This window comes from Seriola aureovittata, chromosome 8 (genome assembly GCF_021018895.1).
Source record: "Seriola aureovittata isolate HTS-2021-v1 ecotype China chromosome 8, ASM2101889v1, whole genome shotgun sequence".
In the NCBI taxonomy this organism is placed as follows: Eukaryota; Metazoa; Chordata; class Actinopteri; order Carangiformes; family Carangidae; genus Seriola; species Seriola aureovittata.
The window spans coordinates 14635307-14658162 of NC_079371.1; the positions used below are offsets into that span (position 1 = coordinate 14635307).

The following is a 22856-nucleotide window of genomic DNA, read 5'->3' on the forward strand; positions in this document are numbered from 1 at the left end:
AACACTCCCTGAAACTGATCAAAGACGGGGATGAATGACAGGAGTGGCCGCTGAGCAGTAATGTAGAACTGAAGGCTCGTGTTACTGCATGTTGATCAGCCTGCGATAATATCTAATTACAGATCAGGACAGTGAGGGGAGAGAAGGGTCGGACTGGACATAACCCTGACAGGTATAGTCTTATCAGCAGCAGTCTATGGTTAATGTATAGGCAGATGACACTCAGATTAAGCTGACATGGATAACAGATACGTTTTATTTGGGCCAGACTAATTCTCATTACTTATTTGTTCGTAATAGTAGTCAGAGATTATCAAATTGCTCAACTGGCACGAGGGACCTCATTAACCTTGCTTAACTGGATAGTGAAAAAGGAGCACTGTGAGTATCCATGACAGTTAACACCAACTTCAAACACAGTGAAGTGACACCTAATCAACTGATCATCTTAAGAAACAGGTATTTACAGCCGTGGAACACAAGATCATGAATCAAATGTTCAGGTTTTGGGTGAAACAGGATGTTTTTTCAGCTCTATATCCGTTGTGTTGCATTATACTGAGACATACAGTTATTTCCTGACATTTAAAGAGTAATAAATCCAGTAATTGGTTATGTATTCTTGGTGTTTGAATCATGCCAGACGCATTTTACTCCTGCATGTTTGGCTTGACGTACGGTCACCTATTTTATCAATGTGGCACGGTATATGACTGACAAAAAGGTTACCCAATGCACCGTAAGGATCCTTAGATGAGGGACAGAAGTAAAGAAATGTGTGCGTCTTTAACTTGACCACATTTGTACGTTGCTCTCCTGACAATACTGCTCGGTCGTCTCAAAATAAAAAAGAAAGCATAGGAGGAAAATAATGTGCTGAATCAACACATCTCTGACATCCTGGCACCTCTATTTCTCTCTCCTTAGGCCTTCTATGCCTCATTTCCAGACCTTTTAGATCTGGATTTTTGTCCTCCAGGAGATTCAGCCTCTCCTGTAAATTATGTGTCTATGAAGTCTTGACTTGAGTTTAGTTTGACTAGTTTGTCTCTATGATGGAGAGGGGGTCCTGTGAATCAGGTCTCATCTGTTTGTCAGCACAGTGATGCTGCATTCACAGTGAGTTTTGGGCGCCCTCTGGTGGAATCAGGTGTACCAACAACTTCAGTTGGAAATCACATTGTTAAACTCTCATGCCAAATATCTAGACTGATGTGAACTTGGATACTACAAAAACACAGAGAAGGTATATGTAAATTACATTTTACAGGGGTAGTGTTGGACAAATGTGATGGTGGTGGGAGGTGAGAAGTGTCCATTGTAAAGGCTTACAGAGGTCAATATTAATTTTTTTAATCTGTTATACACTTTAGATGTACATTACACTAACAGGACAAGATATTTTAAAACAGCAAAAATATATCATGTTGTTATATTGTTAGATATTGTTTCAAAAACACGCAGCAAGATATTGCGGCATTTCTAATTAATACAATTTTAAAACCTTTCTGCCAAGACTCTACCAGTAAAGTCTGTCACTATATTTTTAGCAATGTGCCTTATCTGCCTTTTATTAAAGAATTTAGAACCAAAACAAAATCTCAAAGGATCAGGCTAGTCTATATTTTTCTTAATGTCATCAAATCCTCTGAGAAGACCAAAACTAATATTGTTAGTATATATCTCAGTAGTTATTTGGCTGTAGGTCCCAAGCACCATTCATTTCTACAGAAGAAGATTAAACTAAGGATCTAAATCTTTAAGAAAAAAAACAAACAAAAAAAACAGCCACAAATCTATAGCTTCATTAAAAAGAAAAAAACACTTTAAGTTAATCCCTCTGGCAGCTGGGCACTGTAGTTTTTAGCAAATGCACATTAATACACATTTGGTTCCTTGGTGAGTGTTTATGGCAGCAGCAGGGTGTTAGTGGGATTTACTCAGAACATAACTACAGTGTGTGGGTTCATAATGAAGGAACATGTCATCCAGAGCAACAGTGTGGCTCACTGTGTGTTTAATAACATTGATAACAATTGAACAATGAATGTCTATTGAGGAGAGGAATACGCTATATCAGGTTCTAATTACATAGAAAATACTTTCATAGGATAAATTCATTGTTGTTTCTGGTCTTTTCATGGGATTCACAGGATTTGGTGAGAAATAAGGAAAGTGTGGACTATTGCCAGCCATGTCCTTTAAAGTGTCATTTATCTTGTCTTAATAGTTTCATCTTCTTATTTCTAGTCTTGAATGTCAAGTCTGGAATATTATAGTTACCTGCATGTTCATCATCACCACATCATTAATTCTTTTAACAAGTCAGAGGTGTGAAGGCTCATGACTGAGTCCATCTGATTTCATCTGCTGCTGAATCTCTTTCATAGTTTTATTCAGAATCTGTTGATGCAGAACAAATCAGTCCTCTGATAAAAAGAGCATCTATCCCCAGTGTGGTGATACGATGGTGAGCGGCTCCCGGTTGTGTCCATTGATAATCGGCCAGGGATTAAAGTACGGGAAAACAGGCTCTTTGAATTTTGCATCATAAAAGGTGAAAAGGTGGCTCATGTCTCCTGCATCGTAAAACGCCACCTCGCCACGACTGTAGTCCAGATAGACCCCCACCCTCCTGGGGGGTTTGGAGGGATATAACAAGCTGTCCTCTGAGTCGGTGCATGCTTCATACTCACTGGTGCCATTGCTGTTGTCCCTCAGCACGAGTGTCCAGAAACCGTCATCTGGGCAGAGGCTGATCTCCTCCTTCCTGTTGACAGAGGCCGTGGCCACACCCAGACCCCACGCAGTCTTGGAGCCCACCTCCACCTCCCAGTAGTGTCTGCCAGAGGAGAACGCTTCAGAGCCCAGGACAATGTTGTAACGGGTGAAGCGCTCTGGGTTGTTGGGCAGGTTGGGCTGGATTTTGCCCACCTGGACGCTGGTGCGACATGAGGAAACCCACAAGCAGGGGTAGGCTGTGTCCGGGTTGAGGGTCACCGCCGTGACAGCTGGGAGGCCAAAAAAGGAGTTAGAAATGGAGCGATACAACAACAAAGATGTGTTTACAGAGAATCACCCAAGAAAGACTCTTTGACAGTGACCTTCAACAAGACACTGCATGGTCAATTAGTGTAAGACGAGCTAGATAAGAGCATCAGCTACACAAATACAGATAAAATATAAATGATATACTGCGTCAAGGTAGAAAACTGTGATGTAACTCCAGAGAGTCGTTTAATCCTGTCCTTCTGTCTAGTGTTACAGAATACATATGGTGACATGTCATTGGCAAATGACCTGAAACATCCCGAACAAGTTTTTGCACAACTGACTTGAGTCCTGCAACAGACTGATTTCAGTTTAGAAAGCAGATACAGTCACGTTTGAAACTCACTGTCCTCCAACTCACCCAGGAGGAGCAGGTTGATACTCGACTCGACATGCAGAGAACAATACTGTCTTCTGAAGATATAGCCACCTTTTTCAAAAGGGAAACTCCACCAATTTAACATGCCACAGTCGGTTTATTAGTCACTGAGAATACCAGCCCGGGCCATGGCTACCACTGAGGACACTGGGTTCATATCCTCTGTATTTTTTCTGGGAATTAACCACATTTAGCAACCTGGAGAGGAGGTACGTAGGTGGCTCAACAATTGAGAGGGGAAAGCGGTCAAAGAGTCAAAACTACAGCAACTTAATCAGGCGTTTTTTATTCAGGCTTATTCAGACTTTTGGGTTTGAATTTCTTTGTAAAGTGTTGTATGATGAACAAGAAAGTTGCTAAAATTCTGACATTTAAGGTAATTTATATGCTATAATTGAGAGATTACGCATTGAAAAATTACACACTTGCCACTAGAAACATAATTCAAACTTACATATTGAGAAAGATTTAGAAAAAGTTTGATCAAAGTTCAATGAATAAATCATAAAAAATATAACAGTTAAAATATTTTTACTTTACTTTTGTGTCTAGTCAGAGGTTACTGGTGTGGGTGGTTGTATTTTGAGGACTTGAAATAATGACCTCAGCATTTAAAAAATCCTGGGTACATTTCTGACAGAAAGCCCACATAAACTTCAGGCATGGTTTGAAAGTCGTGGGAGGCGATAGGATCCAGTGTTTTTAGAGCCTAACCAGCACTACTGCATTGATTTCGACTGTTTTTTTTTAATCAGTCTCTCAGAACCTCCCCACCTTCATGGAAGACGAGAGCTAAATAGCTCTTGTAGGTGTGTTTGGGTGGTGTGTGTTTGTGTTTATATACCTGGCTGAAAAATGGAGCTCATTTTCCTCCAGATCCTGTACTGCAGAGGTCCCATAAACTTTCCTGACTGCAAATCAACACCCACTTCTGGAGGGCGCTCAAACAAGCTCTCAGCCCTGAGAGAGAGAGAGAGAGAGAGAGAGAGAGAGAGAGAGAGAGAGAGAGAGAGAATAATTAAATAAAGCCTACAACAATTCAACACAAGAAGTAAAGAAATCCTCCTTATTTTTGTGAGACAGAGTAATGATCATCATTCCTTCTGGCTGCTTTTGTGGATAAAAATGCGAAGAAAACAGCTACTGGCCCATAGTCTTTTCACAACTGTCAAGCAACTGTTTACTAATGTCAAATATAAATCATATGATGCAAGTCATAAATTCAAATTAGTCACATGAGTCATATTATTTTGTAACTGCACTGTCATAAACAGTGTCATAAAAGACTCAATGCGTCCCAGGGACCACAGGCTGATATGTGTAACAAAGATGACCCAACAAACCACAATCATGTCCACACATCCTGTGTAAATGAGACGTAAACTTAATTACAAAACAAAACACCATGTCCTCTGAAACAGTTTGAGAAACACTGATCTAGACGGTTGATTTAGACCATCACGCAGAGAGAGAAAGGAAGATGAGATAGAAATGAAGGAGTGACTCAGTAAGAAATCACTTCTGTTTGTCTTATTATGATTAAGATCATACTCACCCTCCAATGAAATCTTTGATTCCCTGAAAAAGAGCAGATCACAGCAAGCCTGTGATTACAAAATAGGTCTCTGCAGATAATGTCTCTGACACTGCACTTTTACCCAACAATATTCATTGGTAGTTGCTCAGCTGTGTTTTTTTCATGCAACTTCATGTATCATCCATTCATTCTTCTCCTCTTTTTTTTACCTTGAGCTGCTCTGGGTTTTCCTCTTCCCTCAGTTTAAGGCGAAGCTGGTCGGCCGTATTTTCCAGTTGGCTAATTTGCTCCGTCGCTTGAGTGAGCGCCTCCTCCAGCAGGCTGAGTTTCTCCTCTTTCTGCTTCTGCAGTTTCTCCTTGATGCGCTCCTCCTCCTCGAGAAGGAACTCCCTCAGACGGCCGAGCTCTGCGGACACCAGCTCCTCCATATCTCCTGCTCGCTCCTAAAACATAAGGAGGACTGCGGTCAGCAAGGACAAGTGCTCCAAGAGGAGTTTTCCTGCTTTTTTTTTCAATTCAAAGGCAAAACAGCCAAGTTTTTTAATTTGATTATTTTTCTGTTTTTTCTGTGAAGCTTCATTCTGCTGTAAATTTGTGTGAATACTCAACTAAGAAGAATAAAGTAAAAAGAGTCAAAACCTTATTGATCGATTTCCTTCATCTGAAAGCCTGTGATTTGTTCCTTAAACTAATACTAACCAGTGCTTTTACCCAGTTAGTGAAGTTACTAAAAACATTAAAAAAATATTTCTTGGGTTCAAAGGAAAACTTCTAGGTGAATCACACAGGGTGAGCAATGTTTTGTTGGTCTGTTTGGGGGACACTTATATGCTGTACTTACCACTGACTGACATTTGCAAATCATAACAGTATCAAGTATTTTGTGATGGATGTTTATTTTAAATTGATCATGTCTATAAATAAGTATTATATAAAGCATGTACCAGTCCTGTGGATGTGGCAGCTCAGCAGATTTGCATGTGTATATCATTTTACAAACACACAAACACACACACAGAAAGAGAAATTTGCAGGAAAAGACAAATTGACAAACTTCCTCTCCACCTTGCTCACCCCACATCCTGTCATACTTACATAGAAACAGAAGTGAAAATCTGTGAGTGTGCACATAAACTAGGTCAAACAGACAGACAGGAAAACACAGAGACTTAGAGAGGCAGACAGACAAGATAGAGAAAGACAGTTTGTAGTAGGCAAGAGCACAGAGGTAGCTATCTGCTCCTGCAGAAGCGCTCAACTCTACACTCATATCTCAGTTTAACACACAGTTATGCAGTCACACACACACACACACACACACACACACACACACACACACACACACACACACACACACACACACACACACGTAGGTGAATGCTTAAGTTGTTCTGTCTACTGTTATCTCTATATCTGAGGGTGTGTAGCATGCAGTCTATACATATGTGTGTGTGTGTGTGTGTGTGTGTGTGTGTGTGTGTGTGTGTGTGTGCCTGTGTGTGTGTGTGCCTGTGTGTGTCCGTCTTTTTAAAAATGTGGCCGTGAGAGAGACAAACATGACATGACCTGTATGATTGTTTATGAGCCACCTGTAACATTCCACGATCAGACATTTGCATTTGGAAAACATGGGAATCACCACGTTTGATGAACGACGCTGAGTAACAACCTGTAGTGTCTGATGAGTCAGCCGTCATTTACGTCTGTCAGACAGGTATAGGTAGGGGAATGTGGGTGAATGTTGCCTAGCCACCAGAATTTCTGGTTCTATTCAAAGGACAAGTATTTTCACTAGGGTTATGTTCAGGATATTTTCCATCCTTCTTTCACAATGCTTCACAAATAGCCCACACACAGATACACAAACAAACACAAACATATTTTGATACCTTGATCAGGAGGATCTTTTCATTTGTCTGTTTTTGGAAGAGTGTGGCCTCCTCTGTCTGCAGCTGAACCCTCTCTAGAGCCACAGATAGCTTATCCTGTTGGTAGGCAGCAGAAATAGAAAATCACATGCAAAACATAGTTGAAAAGTGGGGTCAGTAAACTAGATTATACTTAAATGAAGAGTTAATTGGATTGGTGCCTGTCTCTGAACAACAACATTGTCTTAAATGGGAGTCATATGATGCCCACCCTTTCCCAACTGAACACTCTCATATTCAAACAAAATGGGAATTCAGCAGCAGTAAAACATGTTAAAAGACTCTGAGAGGCCTCTCAGAGTGAGTCTCCAAACAAACTGACGACGGTCAGCTGCAAGGTTAAAAGTGTAGGCGAGTTTTAAGAGCTCGCACTGACTTGCTGAATTCCTGTAAAACACAAAGTACCCAAAGGCTACTGGGGTAAACAGGGAGTCATCTGCTTTCAAAAATAAATAACGCCATGTTCCAGCATCTGCTCTGAGAAAGCCCTGTTTGTTTACAGCAGAGCAGCCTTTTTTTTTTTTTTTTTATAAATTTAATTTCAATAACAAGTTTGAGTTGACTTTTAGGAATGTATGTCAAACTTGAGGAGCATTTCCTTCCTTGGACAAGAAGAGGAGTGTCAAACGAGCATGGTGGAGTATGGCACTCCCTAAAATTTAAATCCAAATGTAATCCTGTAGCCCAAGCAATGATCAAATATCAAACAGAAATGAGCTGAAAACAGAAGAAAGAGCAAAAGTTTGGTGATCCATTCTACTCACGATTACTTACATTAGTCATCACCTGATCTCAGAAAATGGTGTGGTGTAAATGGACTGGGAGCTATCAGAAAGAAACGTGTCTAAAATCACTACCTTGTAGTTTTCAAAAGCCTCGGTAATAGGGATGACATTGTGGGTCTTGTGGTCCCGGGACATGCCGCACACCAGACAGATGGGGAGCTGGTCGTCCTCACAATAAAGCTTCAGCTTCTCTTCATGCTCCTCGCACATATCTATACCCAGGCCCGGCCAGTGCCCGATGGACGTGGCCACGCTGCTCATGCTTGAACCGGGCTCCCATTCCTCCGGCTCCTCCAGGGCACCTTCCGGGTCCCATCCGGTTATACCCGCGGCTATGTCCATGACCCGGGCTCTGCGCACACTGTCCACGACGTTGCAAAGGAGCGAGTTGGGCCGCAGTTTGCGGGCGCACGACTTACGGCACTTTGGACAACTCGACAGCTCGTCCGCCTTGGCTTCCCAGCACTGGATGATGCACACCTGGCAGAAGTGGTGTCCGCACTCGAGGATCACCGGATCACGGAACAGCTCCAAACACACCGGACAGGTCAGCTCCGACTGGAGTTCGTCAAGTGCGCTGGCCTCCGCCATTCTCGGCTAAACACATAGTCCTGGAAGAGACGTCTGATGACAACACTGTAACAAGTTGACTAGACTGCTCTTCCGTTCACAGGCAGAGAGGGAGTGGTCTGAGGCTGACAGCAGAGCAGATGTTTTCACGGAAGAGACTGGGGGCGTGCAGCAACAGGCTCGGTGCCGCCGCTATCAGCCTGCTCCATGACAGCGCGCACGGTCTCTATGTGCCCGGGGCCAAGCAGCTTTTCTTAGAAAGAGATAAATATAACGATTCATTCGGTTCCCAGATAGCAATCGGAGAATGATTCAGTCTGGTATGTTTTTACATGAAACCCTTCAATAACAAAAAGTTTAAAGTAATGATTTAGCTGTATGTATCAATTAAGGAATTACTACTGAGCATTGTTTGTTTAGTAGCCAGTAAACGGATAAACACAAATACAAAATTAAGCTAATTTATTTTGCATATAAATGAACAATGCAAAAACAGTGCCACGGCATCTTTTAACATTTCGGTAATTTTATTCATCAGAAGTCAAATGAGAGTTCATATTTATAAAAACACTATGTTCATATGCATATTTGCTGAGCTGATAACAGTGCTGAACAAACAAATGTCAAATACAGGCAAAGGCCTTTGGCAAACATATTCCTACCAGTACTACTACTTAAAAACTATATAAACAAAGACTTAAAATGCTGAAATGTGCCTAGAAGCCTGTTAATAGTCCTTACTATAATTACCAACTAAGAAACAGTGAATTTCAAGGAATTTTTACAGATGCAAAGTGAAAACTGGGGCAAACAATTGTACAATTGTAGTTGATGGACATGCAATGCATTCAGAAAGTCCTGGTCCAGACCCCTTCAATTATTTCACGTTATGTTGCAGCCGTATCCTAAAAAAAACCCGCTGAACTACCGTATTCCTACTCACAAGCGCACCTAAGGCGCACACTGTGTTATTGCGTAGGAATACGGTAGTTCAGCGGTTGGAAAAATGTAGTGCCAAAGGAAAATGCTGTTTTCACGGGAAGATAAACCACTGAACATATTCTACATGAAGCGTACATTTAAACGGATATTTGATTGTTCCGGTGGGCGTTTTTAAAAGTGTCTAAAACACATTTTTCTCGTGGCTCAACACAACTCTGCCACCCAACCCACACAACCCCACGTCATAAACCTGCGCTATCCCTTCAAGTCATCTGAATTGATTGTGTTAAATCAGTTCATATATATGTGACAACAATTAACCCAGTCTCTTTTTAAACTCTGCAAACTCTTGGTTTTCAGATTTGCAAATCACAAAAACATTTCACAAATTATCAAAACCTCTGAAAAAAATGAAATACACAAGATAGTCAAAAATATGTGGACAGATACTTTTTTGTTCTGGGGATGGCCATGTTTTGGCTTTCTGTTCTGTGTTGAGAATTTGAAATGCCTAAAATAAATACATCACATGCTGTTAGATGTATTTTACATGCATTTACTTGATTAAATGAACAACATGTGAGATGAATGTGATTTAGCTAATGCTAGCCTAACGTCCAAAATTTGAAACTTAACAGTTTAAGCTAATCTTATGTATTATAAATGTTAGTGGCACTGTATTACTTCATTATTTAAGTACGTAATAAAGACTACCATGAAGTAGTAGCATGAAGTGGTAGGCTAGCCCTTGTAATGTCGAAAAGTTAGTAGCTAAGGCTAGCCTTGTAATATTCAGAGGTTGGGATGAGCTAAAGCTGTCTTTCTAATTGTTAGGTCCAAAAGTTAGCAGCTTATGCTAGCCAAGTCCAAAGGTTAACTAATGCTACCCTTGAAATTCCCAAAAGTAGCAGCTGGTAGCCTTATAATGTCAAAATTTTAGAACTTTAGCAGCTAATGCTAGTTTATAATGTCTGATTTATGTTAGTGACACTGCACTGCTTAGCTTCATGCTAGCCTTACATAGGTTAGTTACCATTAAATTTATGAAGACAAAAGTTAGGAGCTAATGTTACTGGCACTGTTTAAAAAAGCTTAAAGCTAGCCTTAGAATATCTGATAATCAGCTTTGCTAGCCATGTAATATTCAGAGGTTAGGAAGACTTAACCCTTTGTAATTATATTGTCCAAATGTTAGCAGCTCATTTCACTTACACTTACGTGTGTGGGTGGGTGAGTGTGTGTGTATAAAGCAACTATGAGAACACAAATCTCAGGCTTTGTTTAATCCGATTTCAGTCTTAATCTTATTACTGCAAAACCTTAAAATGACATGTTTGTGGTTAGCATTGTGTTTTGTTAGAAATAGATTCATTGCTTTATTCTGAGCCCTTTTGCCCTCCACACTCACCATGGACTCCAGCTGTTCAACAGGGGGTGGCAGCCAAACACTTCCCTATTTTATGCTCTTGCTGATGTCATCAATGATGTCACAGCTTATACCATGAGTGTGGGGGTGGCCACAAGTTTAATATTCTATGTTAGTAACTCTTTGTCTGATTTGGAGCCATTAAACAGTTTGTGTACAAAATTATGAAGTAAATCTAGTGTGAAGTGTTAATGTTTACTGTTAAAGATAACTTATGTCAATGAATCTGTTTAAATTATATTGACTTGTTGATCACTAAATTAACAGCTAGGCCTAGTGTTAACTATGTGTTTAAATTTAATTGAACATAACACAGTCCATTCATTTTAGAATCAAGCCTATGTTGTCATTTGTTCCTCTTTACCTCACTGCTAAAGTTTTTAACAGCTAACACTGGCAGTTAACGTAACTGTTACAGTTAGATTTCATTTTAACGATTCATTTCTGATGATCAGAATTAGGAATTAATGTTACTGTTACTTTTTCATTTTTCCTTGACATTAGATTGTTTGAGGCCAAACTTAGCAGCTAATGTAACATGGAGTTTTTCATTTTATCTTTTCAGTAGAAACTTGATGACCAAATTAGCAGCTAATTTTAATGACATTTATTTTAATTTGAACATAAGGTTTGTGGTGGCCATATGTGCCAGCTGATGTAACATTGATTTCACTTCAATTTTTACCTTAGCACTACCTTTCATTAGGCAACACTGGCAGTGCTAAAGTAACTTTTCACTGTTTCATTTCACATCAATATTAAACTTTTTTTCTTTCCCTTTACATTGAATGGTTGGAGACCAAGCTTAGCAGCTAAAGTTATTGAAATGATTTCATTTTCAATAGGAAATGTACGTTCATTAGTCAAATTTAGCAGCTAACGTTACATCTAGTTTTTCATTTTAGGTTCTCATTAGAACCTTCATGACCAAATTGCTAGCTAATTACTTTTTTATTTCATTTCAAACATTACATTTGTGGTGGCCAAAGTTACAGCTAAAGTCACTGAAAATATTGTAGGCGTACTTTAACAAGGCTGCATAGGCTATTTTATAATTAATAGCTAATGCTACTGTTAGGGCTGGGCGATATGACTTCAAATCAATATCACGAAAATTTTCAAACTTTGACCTCAATTCTGATTAATGCACAATTACTTATTTCTTATTATTTATATTTTTTTAACATTGCCTTTATAGTTCTCTGATATAGTAAATGTGCTTAATTAACAAAGCTTGGATGTTTTTTCTAACCTTTTGCGATTTTAAAAGATTTTAAGAAAATATGCACAGATTAATTATGGTAAGTTAATATTTAATATTTTGAACAGTTGAAAACAAAGCACACATTAATTATTAATTAAACAAATTGGTGGGGCTACCTTTGATTGCTGAAATTGTTTTTCTGCAGTGTGTTTGCATTTGACTTCTTTCTGTTCACTGTTGTCTTCGCTGAAGCCAAAATGTGAATAAACGATGGACATGGCATTATTTTAAGGTAGGCAATGAACTCAAGGTAGTTTTATTTTTTAAGGGGACAGTTCATTAAGACACACATTGGGTTAAGAATTAACCAGCATGAGCAAGATAAACTTGATGAGAGGTTCTAAATGTTGGTTTTGATACTTTAGCCCTAGTTTAATGACAGTAGAGCAGCTGATTTCTAAATGTAAAATAGACATCTGAAAATTTACACTAAATTTTTAACCTCAACTTTTTCAACTAAAAATCACCAAAACCATGACGCTATTACTGGTCAGAATATGTAGTTACAATCATAAATCTATAAACTTATGTCTGTTTCATCTATATTTTCATCTTCTGCTGCAGCAAAACTTTGCCCACATCTGGTTACAGCTGAATTAAAACAGTAGGATTCCGGCACCTATTAAGGAAATTAAACTCTGCTAAATAATGTAGACTACACTGAGTAAAATGTAATAGTTTTAACTCTGGCTCAGGCTCTTTCACTGCTGCTGTTTTTTTAATGATAAATGCACATTAATTTTTCTGGCTCGCTCTTTATTTACCCGTTGCCATGGTGAATCATTGAATTGGAGCTCCATTGATGGTGGCTTTTTATATTCGTCATGCACACGCTTAATTCAGTGTTAACTCAGATCAGCTGTTCTGGAACAGAAAAATTCAGAGTTTTTGATCTCAGGATCAAGGTTAGGCTCAGAATTTGTTAAGCCTGCTTTCTGGAATACCTCACAGGTGTTCGATACGAGTTCCAAAACACACCCTGCAGCCTCTGAGTCAGTGACACAAAACAAGGAAGAAGAAGGGAAACTTGCTGACACAGAGTTCATCACTCTAAGTAAGACTCAGCAGCTCTACTCTATGTGGAAACAAAAACTATATGGTAATTCCTGACCATCCGCAGGTTGCGACTCATCACCAGTGACTGTAAATGCAGCATTATTTGTCACAGTCCAGTTAGTTTCACTGACCTGCATGATTAGTTTCTGTGTCCTGGATAGTCATACCCCTGAGCCTTCACTAGATGGCCATGATTTACAATCTACCACCTACATCTCAAACACAAACTTCAAGATTTTTACACTTTCGTGCTCCTTTTATTCTGGATCAAATCCTAGAATTTGTCCTCAGACAATAAGACCAAATGTTGGGGCACTGTTCACAGTTTTTGTACTGTTTACGCTAAAGTGCTCCTTTTTTTCCCTATGAATTTATGCAGCAAACGTGTCCAGAAAATGGCAGCCACAGGGAATTGAGAGGAGCAAGGTTTTTTACTTCCACCTTCAAGAGAGACTGATCAATATTCCCAAATCACAAACGAATGTATAAATATCTTGTTTTCGAAGAGGGAAGGGTAGAGGTTAAGAAGAGTCTTTCATTCAAGAGGATTTTATTTTGACATGTATGTTAAAACACAAAACATCTTTTAATGGTAAATAACCAAAGTGTTTTTATTGTGTGAATTCTTAGAAAGTGATCACTGCTCACATGAACACAACAACAGCAGAGAAGCAAGGAGTGCATTCACTAAGAGGTGAGTTCATGTGCCCAGAACGTGACCTTTTTTATCAATCTTGTTGATAATTGTATCAATACTCAAAACAAGTATCGTATTATCAGTCAACTCATCAATACTTAAGGTACCTCGTGGCATTTATTTGTAACGTACATCACTCTGGTTTACCCCCATATGTCGGCTATGTTCTTTCCATCATCTAACAATTCCCCCCAGATTGTTCGAAAATGACTGAAACGGAGGATTTTCCCACTAACACATAAAGCACATAACGAAATAAAGAAGCCGCAGACTTTTCGTAAAAACAAAGTTGAGAAATAACGGAAGTACTATGTATAGTATATGGAGCTCTTATAGCTTTTAGAAAAAAAATTCTGGTTCCCACAATGAAGGGAGTTTCAATGAGAGAAGAAATACAAAATAACACAAAAACCAGGAAACAAAACCTGCTGACTGGAGGGTGTCTGTGTGATATCTGTGATATGGACCATAAACATATAGGACAGTACTGTATAAATGCAGGACATCCAAGGTACTCATGTTCTTCCCTCAACTCAGACAAAGTGTGAGAGAGCAAGGGGTCTCTGGTTCTTCCAGCCTCTCCTGGAGGAGACGTACATAAGACAACAACAGCCAAAAACCAGATACTGCATTGTCAACATTTACCACTGGTGTTTTGTTCTTTGTGTCCTAAATAATGTCAGATTGCCTCATTTATCAGCCGACCTACGCAACTGGTGTGATCCCTATACTAGACCTAAATCTACAGGTTATGAGGTGCAGCTTCTTTTTCACTTACTCTGCCACAATCATCAAAAGATTAAGATGGTCTTTTCCTCAGCTGACTGATGAAAAAAAGATTTGCAGAGCCATTGTTTCCCAGAAAGTAGCCTGACTACTGGTTTGCAGGGGAAGTTTGATGGGAAACGGGGGCTGGGAGTGGGCAAAAACTGTCATCCTCATGGTTCCTGCTGTCAGTATATATAAGAGGAAACCTCAGTCACAGCTCACAAGCACCCGTACTCCAGACGCTGGAAGGAAACAAAGGAAATATAGGTCTTATTTAACTTTGTAGCTTTGTCAGAGAGGAGGTCTGTGTTCACCTGCTGCACTTCAGGATGTCTCAAAGGAAGATACTGCAATTCTCCACAGGAGCTCTGCTTCTTCTCCTACCCTGGTTTGGTGGCCTGGTCCTTGGAGAGGTCAACAAAGACTTTTCCAACTGCCTTGATTTCTTCTATTATAAAACTCCACCACAGGGTGTCAATGCACCAGGTTACCAACCGATATGCCAACGCCACAAAAACCAGTACCGCTTTGCCAGCCTGTATCACCATCAGCATCGTACACCACTGTATTCTGCGTACTTACTCAGCCCAGCAGATGGCAAACGGCCCAGTGTAGCTTGGATGTATGAACCACAGGTAAGTAAAAAGGCAGTGTATGATATTTAAGAGTAACCATTTCCATTACTGCACTGTACTCTGACCATTACTTTGTCAGATTTGATGTTTTTAGATATGCTAAAATTATATGTTGTGATTCTACAGATTATGTGGAAAAATGTTTTCTGACAAAGGCAAAGTAAAGCAAGGCTCTTCCCTGACTAAGACAGAACAACACTTCCTTTGGCTCAGTTAAATCATTTTTTAACTTTTACTGTCAAAGTCAAGTGTGTCTAAATAACTCAATTATCAATTATCCAGTCCTCACACAGAAATACACAGTAATTTAAGGCAACATGGTTAGATGTACGCCAGAAGTTTCTCTTCAAGTGTCACTGTAGTTATTGTGTTATTAATAAGGTAAATAGGGTTTTTGCCATTAACTTCAAGCAGAAGAATAGGAACCCTCTTCCAAACTGTGAACATAAAAATGCTGTCATTCATATCATCTTTTTTTAGCTTCTAAACAGTTACATCTTTCTTTCTCTCTCTCTGTCTTTCAGTTAGCATTTTCCCGTGCCAACTCAGAGATGGAACCTTTTGCTACCCCTGTGGACCAGAATGTGATTGAGAGCCAGGCTGAGCGTGAGGACTACAGGAACTCCAACTTCACCAAAGGCCATCTTAATCCCAGCCTGCACCAGAAGACGAAAGAGGACCGCGAGGCCACCTTCACTCTGACTAACATTGTCCCTCAGCGGGCGGGCTCCAACTCTGGCCCTTGGAGCACTCTGGAGAATGACATGTTGAGAAAATTCAACTCTTTTTGCGAAGGGCCAATGTATGTGATCACTGGGGCCATGCCTTATGAGTCGGGGGCACGCTGGATTAATAACAGGGTGTCTGTTCCTGAGTACATGTGGTCGGCCTACTGCTGCCCATCCTACAAACCTAACCTTCCTGATCATGTGCAGTCATTTTTCCCCACATACGCTGCAGTGGGAAGAAATGACCCCAACAGTGGAGAGGAGATTGTACCAGTTAATGTCAAGGCGAGGGCCTCAGTGCGAGGCTATGATGTGAAGCGGATGTCTTTAGAGACTCTGGAGGGCATCCTGAGACAAAGGCTGGGCATGTCCATCGGTCTGTTTCATGGGCAGTGTCAGTAAGAAAAGGGAAATGCTTTAGTTACTTGTTCAAATCAAATGAAATCATCACCACATACAGCATAACTTCTTGATTATGTCTAGTCATAATCAATAAGTTAAGAAGATTTAATTCCCTCCCTTCTTTACTGTCTCTTTAATTACTGAATGAGATGAGAGTTTGATTAACCAGGACATGATGATTATGTGATGATGCTTGAAATGAATTGTTCCAATTATTAGAATTTTGTAAGAAAAAAATAGACAATCTTTCCCTCTGTTCAATAACTAACCTGATGATTTTACTAATAAAATGAAATTGAAAAAAAAACATGCCATTGGTTTAAATATGAGTGCATATAAATGTTTATTCATACATATTTGCATGTTTCACATTTTGGACTGCGTACTTACTCAGTCCAGCAGCAGGCAAACAGACTACACTTTAAACAGCCTTCAGTTTACAGTCATGGAAGATGCATACACTTTCATCATTTCACTGAACACATATTATGTGTTTGCATTAAACTGTTTATAAGGCACATAAGATTATAAAGCAACAACATGACCCCAGCATGACAGGGTCAAATAAGGACTTCCAGTGAAATATTTTCACACAACACCTCTTCCTTTAGGCAAATGATTTTGGTGGCAAGTTAAGATGTGAAGAAGAAGATGTGTCATTGTGGTCACACACCACCTAAACCCAGGAACAGGTATCACTAGAAATCATTATCAGCCAATATGCCAGTGCTACAGCAACAGGTACTGCTTTGCCACCCTGTAGGACTGTGACTGTTGTTCAGCAATGTACTCTGCATACATACTCAGCCCTCCAGAAGGCAGAAGGGCTGACAGCAAAAATACCTGGATGTATGAACCACAGGTAAGATGTGGGCAGTAAAAATATTGCCATTGGCCCACACAGCCTGCTCATTTAGAATTGAAAGTCACAAATTCTTTTATTTTGTCTGAACACAACCCATCAAAATGTTACCCAGTGATAGTTAATTTTCTATGGAACACGTCACATTATCATTTTTGGGGTGGATAAATATTCAAATACAAACCAAGACAATATGTATGAGTGTGATCACTAAACATTTTACTTTACTAAATATACCAATAAGGGCATTTTATCATTTTAGAAAATAAATCAGAAAACCAGAAGTGTATAAACCATGTAACTAATATATCAAACAGTTACAGTATTCATCATTCAAATCAACTCATTGTTTCTCATTAATTCAACCTAAAAATGAAGATTTGTTAATTTCAACTTAATTCACCTGAAAATGTCTAATTGCAAACAGTGCATTCACTATGAGCAGGTCTAAGGCCTTTTGACATGAAATGACAATGAATTGCAGAGAGTTCATTCAACTCATCAATTGAGTTTTTTAAAGACACAAAAGTAACATAATAAAAGACTTCACAAGTTATGTGTGTTTAATACATGTGAATATACTGTAGGTCAAGCTTGTTTCTTTTCCTGATAATGAAATCAGTGCCAATGAATACTGAATTCAGTCACTACCTCCTTTACCTTGGAATTGAACTAAATCAGTGGGAGCAGCCTTGCATGTTACCTTTATATTGATTCTGGGACAAAATGGCTTCAGTAGTTGCACCTATAAGATCTTAATGTCAAATGAAGTGAACTGAGAAAATATAAAAGGAAGGCAAATCTGTCTGTAATTACTGCCTGTGTTACTAAACAGTGAAGTGAATTTAATATCTTAAATGTATCAAACTTGTTTTCTCAAGTTCAGTTAACTTAACTCAGTTTGTTTTACAAAACTCATAAAACAATGTTAAACTATTTAACTTTGTTCATAACTTCAAACTGAATTCAGGGGAACATATGTTTCTAAGATGAACACACTTTCAGTGATTTACAGTGCAGGTTTCTACAGTAACCTAGAATGGCTAAACCACACACTGGCTCCAGAGAGGGCCTTTCCTGTTTTTAAGTTTTACTGTAGGTTCACCTACACGTTTGGAAAGGGAGGGGCGAGGGGAGGGATATTCATTTGGTTGCAATCTGTGATCTCACCACTAGGCGCCACTAATCCTACACAAATATTTACCCCTACACTATGTATTGCAGCTAAAATATCACCACTGCACCCCACTCAGTAACATTATCTTATTAAAACACATGACATACAAAGTATAAAAGACAAAAACTGAACATTAACACAAACAAAAAAAGAAAACAAATGTGAAATAACTTCCAACATCCACGCTGCAAAGAAAGTTAAAGAACACTTTGTTTGGCTTATTTACTGTTCTTACAGGACAGACGTATTTGCATTATACAGTGAGACTATAGTGAAATAGCAACTGTCTTGATAGGGAAAAACGTGCAGCAGACCGGTTTGGTGGAGCTAGAGATACTGAGAACCACTTTGAGGCTCACAGCAAATGAATTCACTTTTGTTTTTCTATCTAGGTGTTAATGTGAGGCAAATGTCCTTGGAGACACTGGAAACTATTGTGTCACTGAGGCTGGCCTGTGTCATAAAATCTGTTTCCTGAGCAGTGTCAAGATGATAAGCTTTTGCTCTAGTTCAAATCGCTTATCTCCTCACACAAATAATTAAAATACAGTGTACTATTAAAATAAGTACTTGAGATATACTGTTGAAAAATATAATATGAGAGTAGGACTCAGAAAAGTCTGAATCTTCTGCTGTTATTTGTTTGATTAAAGCTGTCTTGGTTTACAATGAACATTTCAGGTAAATGCCTTAATCAGTCACTATAAATAATTGGCCATGAGTAGCTTCTAAATAAAGTGTCATGTCCTTTTATCTCTGTCAATAAAAGCTGTTTTTTTATTTTTTTTAGATTAAATTTTTCCAAATCCCTATCCAGTGTTTGAATTATGGAGGGGATTAAAGGAGTCTGACCCCCCTGATTAAAAATTGAACAACCCCACCTCACCCAAAAAAAGAGGTAATAACAACAGTTTGGGGGATGTAAACATTTATATATTTTACTTGCCTATTATTACATATAATATTACATAATATTTCCCATATTCTGAAAGACTCTTGCCCTACAATCCTCAAGTGGACCATACCATTTTTTAATCTTGACATTATTTGAATGTCTCATTTGCCTGCCTCACTCATGGCCTCACTTTTATCAGTGGCCAGCGTCTCTGCTCCTGAGCGCTGCACAAGCCAACTGAGACACTGTAGGTAAATGTAAGTAGCAGTAGCTAACTATCTCTCTTGTTAATACACTTTACTTCTTACTTTCAGAGCTTCTGAATTAGATTGTGTCAAGTATCTACGGATGAACGCTAATGTTAGCTAGTTTCTAACTTTTGCCTTAAGTTACAGTTTAACTAACTAATTGTTGATAGCGCACCTTTTCATTAATTTTGGCATGGTATTTAATTACAGTACAAAATGTCATATCTTATTTTATCAAACACAAATGCTCAGTCATGAGCAGGCAGACAGTGGGGGGTTAGTGGTTGTAGAGATAGTACATTTACTCTAAGCACTGTGTTTAAGTACAATTTTGAGGAACTTTTACATCACTGTATATATCCATTTAATGCTGCTTTATACTTCCACTCCACTACATTTCAGAGGGAAATATTGTACTTTCTACTCCATAACCAAGCAAGATATTGTACTGACTGTAATACTTCAGTTCACTGAACCATGAGTCTGTACTGTGCTGGGTTCCCTTTCACCCTAGAGAAAAAGTTGACCCCCATGATTGTCATTGTATAATTTGTACTCTGTCCACCAGAGAGGGACTAAGAACCAGTCGGACTTTTAGGACTACAAGAAGTCTAAGGACATCTCAATCCCAGCATGCTCCAGAAGACAAAAAATAGGAACATAAGGCCACATTCATCCAACACCATCCCTCAGTAAGTAGGCTCCAACTAACTCCTGGAACCTGGAATGCTCCAAATATAGGTGTTAAGAAAATTCAAATTCTTTTGCAAATCACAGATACTGTGTAATGCAGGATGTCTCAAAGAAAGATATTACAATTCTCTGTTTCCTCTTCTGGCCTGAATCGTCACTGGAGGGGTTGTCAGCTTTTCTCCCACTACCTTTTGAAATGTACATTTTATTGAGCATCATAAATGAGTACCAGCTTTGTACTGTAAATACAAAATAAAATACCTCAAAATAAAACAGCAAATTGACATTGATTTTATTTTCCTCTTATAGAAATACCATGCATTATGGACAAGTAAGACTATTTTGTCCAACAGTTATTTGTCTGAGGAAAGGTCTGCCAACAAAGTTTATCTTTATAGTCTCTAACAGGCATTTCTTTTTCCAGTACAAAAACTATAAGATTTCTGGACAAGGGAAACAGACCCTAAACAGCGGATCAGTTTACAATCATGTAAGATTACCATGCACTTTCTTCATTTTACTGAACAAATATTATATGTTTGCATTAAACTGTTTATAAGGCATATGAGATTATAAAGCAACAACATGACCCCAGCATGACAGGGTCAAATGAGAGCGTCCACTGAAATATTTGGACACAACACCTTTTCCTTTAGGCAGCGACTTGGCAACTGATTTTGGTGGCAACACTGTGACATATTGCTGTAAAAACAGCCAAATTTGACGGCATACTGTTTCCCATTAAAACAGTACTATACTGTAAAAAACAATGCATTCTGGGCAATATTGACTGTTTCCCTGTTGTAATGCTGTAATATACTGTGAACAGCACTGCATTCTGGGGGTGATGTTTGAATCAACGGCAGGGAGGTGCTTGCAGCACGCACATGCAGTCCTCTTACTTTGTGAACATAAACTTTTATTATTATTTTGTTTGCTGGTTTGCAGCTTGAAGCCTTTACAGGTTGGGTTGAAAGAGCGGAGCTTCTAGCCTCATGGAGACCACATTCTGTCTACAGTGGCTGATGTTGACACGACCCTCACCCTACCCCCTACTCCTTGTCTAACATTGCTCAGTATGTTTTCAGTGAATATACTCTTTACAGCATATCAGATGAGCTTTTCAACTTATTTGTATTCAAGCAAACCATGAATGTTCTTCCAAGTAGAGTTGTTTCCACAAGTTAAGATGCATTGTGGTATTTCTCAAATGTTATGCTTCAGGTGGAACTGGTAGCTGAGGCTCAGGAGGGAGAGCGGGTTGTCCACTAATTAGAAGGTTGGTGATTCGATCTCCGGCTCCTCCAGGCTGCATGTTGAAGTGTCCTTGGGCAAGATACTGAACCCCACGTTGCCCCTAAGGGCTATGCCATCAGTGTTTGAGTGTGCATATGAGCGCGATGTATAAATGCGTGAGTGAATGTGGCAAGTGGTCAGTAAGACTAGAAAAGCACTTTATACCAGTTACTGAGCATGTGACTGTTGGACGCTGGATGATCTGCCTTGAGGGTGAGAGCATCCAACCAAACTTTGTGACGGGGCTTGCAACTCTGTTTTCCATGTACTACATGATGAACTTAAAGTATCTAAAGATGTGGGGCGTCGAGTGTCGCAGTGGTTTGAGCAGGCGCCCCATATGTAGAGGCTACAGTCCTCGCTGCAGTTGGCCCCGGTTCGACTCCCGCATTGGACGGCCTTTTACTGCATCTTATTCCCCCTCTCTCTGCCTCCCCATTTCCTGTCTCTCTAATGTGCTATCAATAAAGGCATAAAAAGCCCCAAAAAATATACTTAAAAAAAAAAGTATCCAAAGGACGCTGCCTGTATACTTGAATAGTCTCTCTCCCCCTCACACTCTCTCTCTCACACACACACACAGATTCATCATGGGCCATCATCTTAAACGCTGACTTCTTGACCACTTCATATATTAGCAGTCTTTATTTGTATCCAACCTCTTATTTCAGACCAATGTATTCAGGTGCTTCATTGGTTTTTAACCAGACAGAGAGACAAAGACCAGCTGGGGCAAGTTTGTCTCCAAAAGGACTGGGCGAGTCGTTCAGAGGAAGTCTGTCGCAGTCAGTCCCCATGTCTCCACTCTTCTGAAAAACCTCAGTGAAATGTCATACTGTAGGTCAGTGAGAGCTCTCTACCCCGGCACCTCACATCAATGCAGCCATGGTTACTTTCACTTTTCATGCCTCTGCGCCGGCGACAGCCAGAGCCAGAGGCATATTGTTTTGAGGTTGTCCGTCCATATGTACGTACATTTTTGTGGACATGATATCTCAGTAGCACCTAGACATTGGATATAGATATTTAACAAAAATGGTTAATATTTTCAACTGAGAGTCTAGAACAGATAGAAGCATATATATATATATATATATATATATATATATATATATATAGAAGGCATATAAGATTATAAGGCAACAACATGACCCCAGCATGACAGGGTCAAATAAGGACTTCCACTGAAATATTTTCACACAACACCTCTTCCTTAAGGCAATCAATTGGCAAATGATTTTGGTGGCAAGTTAAGATGTGAAAGAAGAAGTTGTGTCACTGTGGTCACACACCACCCACCCCAGGAGCTGAACAAAGAGTATTTAACTGGAGACCTGCGTGAGTTTTTTATTTATTTATTTATTAACAGCCTAGAAATAGGCACCACCCAACGTGCTCAACATGGAGGAAAATTTTGTGGTAAGAGGTTTACAAGTGTCTTGTCTGAGAGGAGTTCTTGGACAAACTGTGTTCACTGTCTAATAGGCATGTCTTTCTCCATCACAGGTAACCTACAA

General features: G+C 39.4%; 2 protein-coding genes across 2 annotated transcripts; one reads left to right on the top strand and one right to left on the bottom strand.

Moving 5' to 3' along the window:
* Positions 1 to 1337: 1337 nt before the first annotated feature.
* On the bottom strand, positions 1338 to 8346 carry LOC130173079 (zinc-binding protein A33-like). The gene is made up of 6 exons (XM_056382000.1): positions 7753 to 8346; positions 6857 to 6952; positions 5177 to 5410; positions 4986 to 5008; positions 4275 to 4390; positions 1338 to 3011 (listed from the first exon to the last, which is right to left on the bottom strand). The coding sequence occupies exons 1-6, from the start codon at positions 8269 to 8271 to the stop codon at positions 2446 to 2448; spliced, it is 1554 nt and encodes a 517-aa protein (XP_056237975.1). The 5' UTR covers positions 8272 to 8346; the 3' UTR covers positions 1338 to 2445.
* Positions 8347 to 14644: 6298 nt separating this feature from the next.
* Positions 14645 to 16470, top strand: LOC130173083 (endonuclease domain-containing 1 protein-like). The gene is made up of 2 exons (XM_056382005.1): positions 14645 to 15038; positions 15563 to 16470. Exons 1-2 carry the CDS (start codon positions 14733 to 14735, stop codon positions 16166 to 16168), a joined length of 912 nt encoding a protein of 303 aa, XP_056237980.1. The 5' UTR covers positions 14645 to 14732; the 3' UTR covers positions 16169 to 16470.
* Positions 16471 to 22856: the final 6386 nt, after the last annotated feature.

Bases quoted from the DNA above. Each gene is read 5' to 3' on its own strand.
- LOC130173079 (XM_056382000.1), bottom strand. From the start codon at position 8,271: ATGGCGGAGGCCAGCGCACTTGACGAACTCCAGTCGGAGCTGACCTGT. The intron at 5,411-6,856 runs GTATCAAAATAT...CTTATGTTTTAG, and splicing joins AAAAGATCCTCCTGATCAAG to GAGCGAGCAGGAGATATGGA. The intron at 5,009-5,176 runs GTAAAAAAAAGA...GCTCTTTTTCAG, and splicing joins AAAACCCAGAGCAGCTCAAG to GGAATCAAAGATTTCATTGG.
- LOC130173083 (XM_056382005.1), top strand. From the start codon at position 14,733: ATGTCTCAAAGGAAGATACTGCAATTCTCCACAGGAGCTCTGCTTCTT. The intron at 15,039-15,562 runs GTAAGTAAAAAG...TCTGTCTTTCAG, and splicing joins CTTGGATGTATGAACCACAG to TTAGCATTTTCCCGTGCCAA.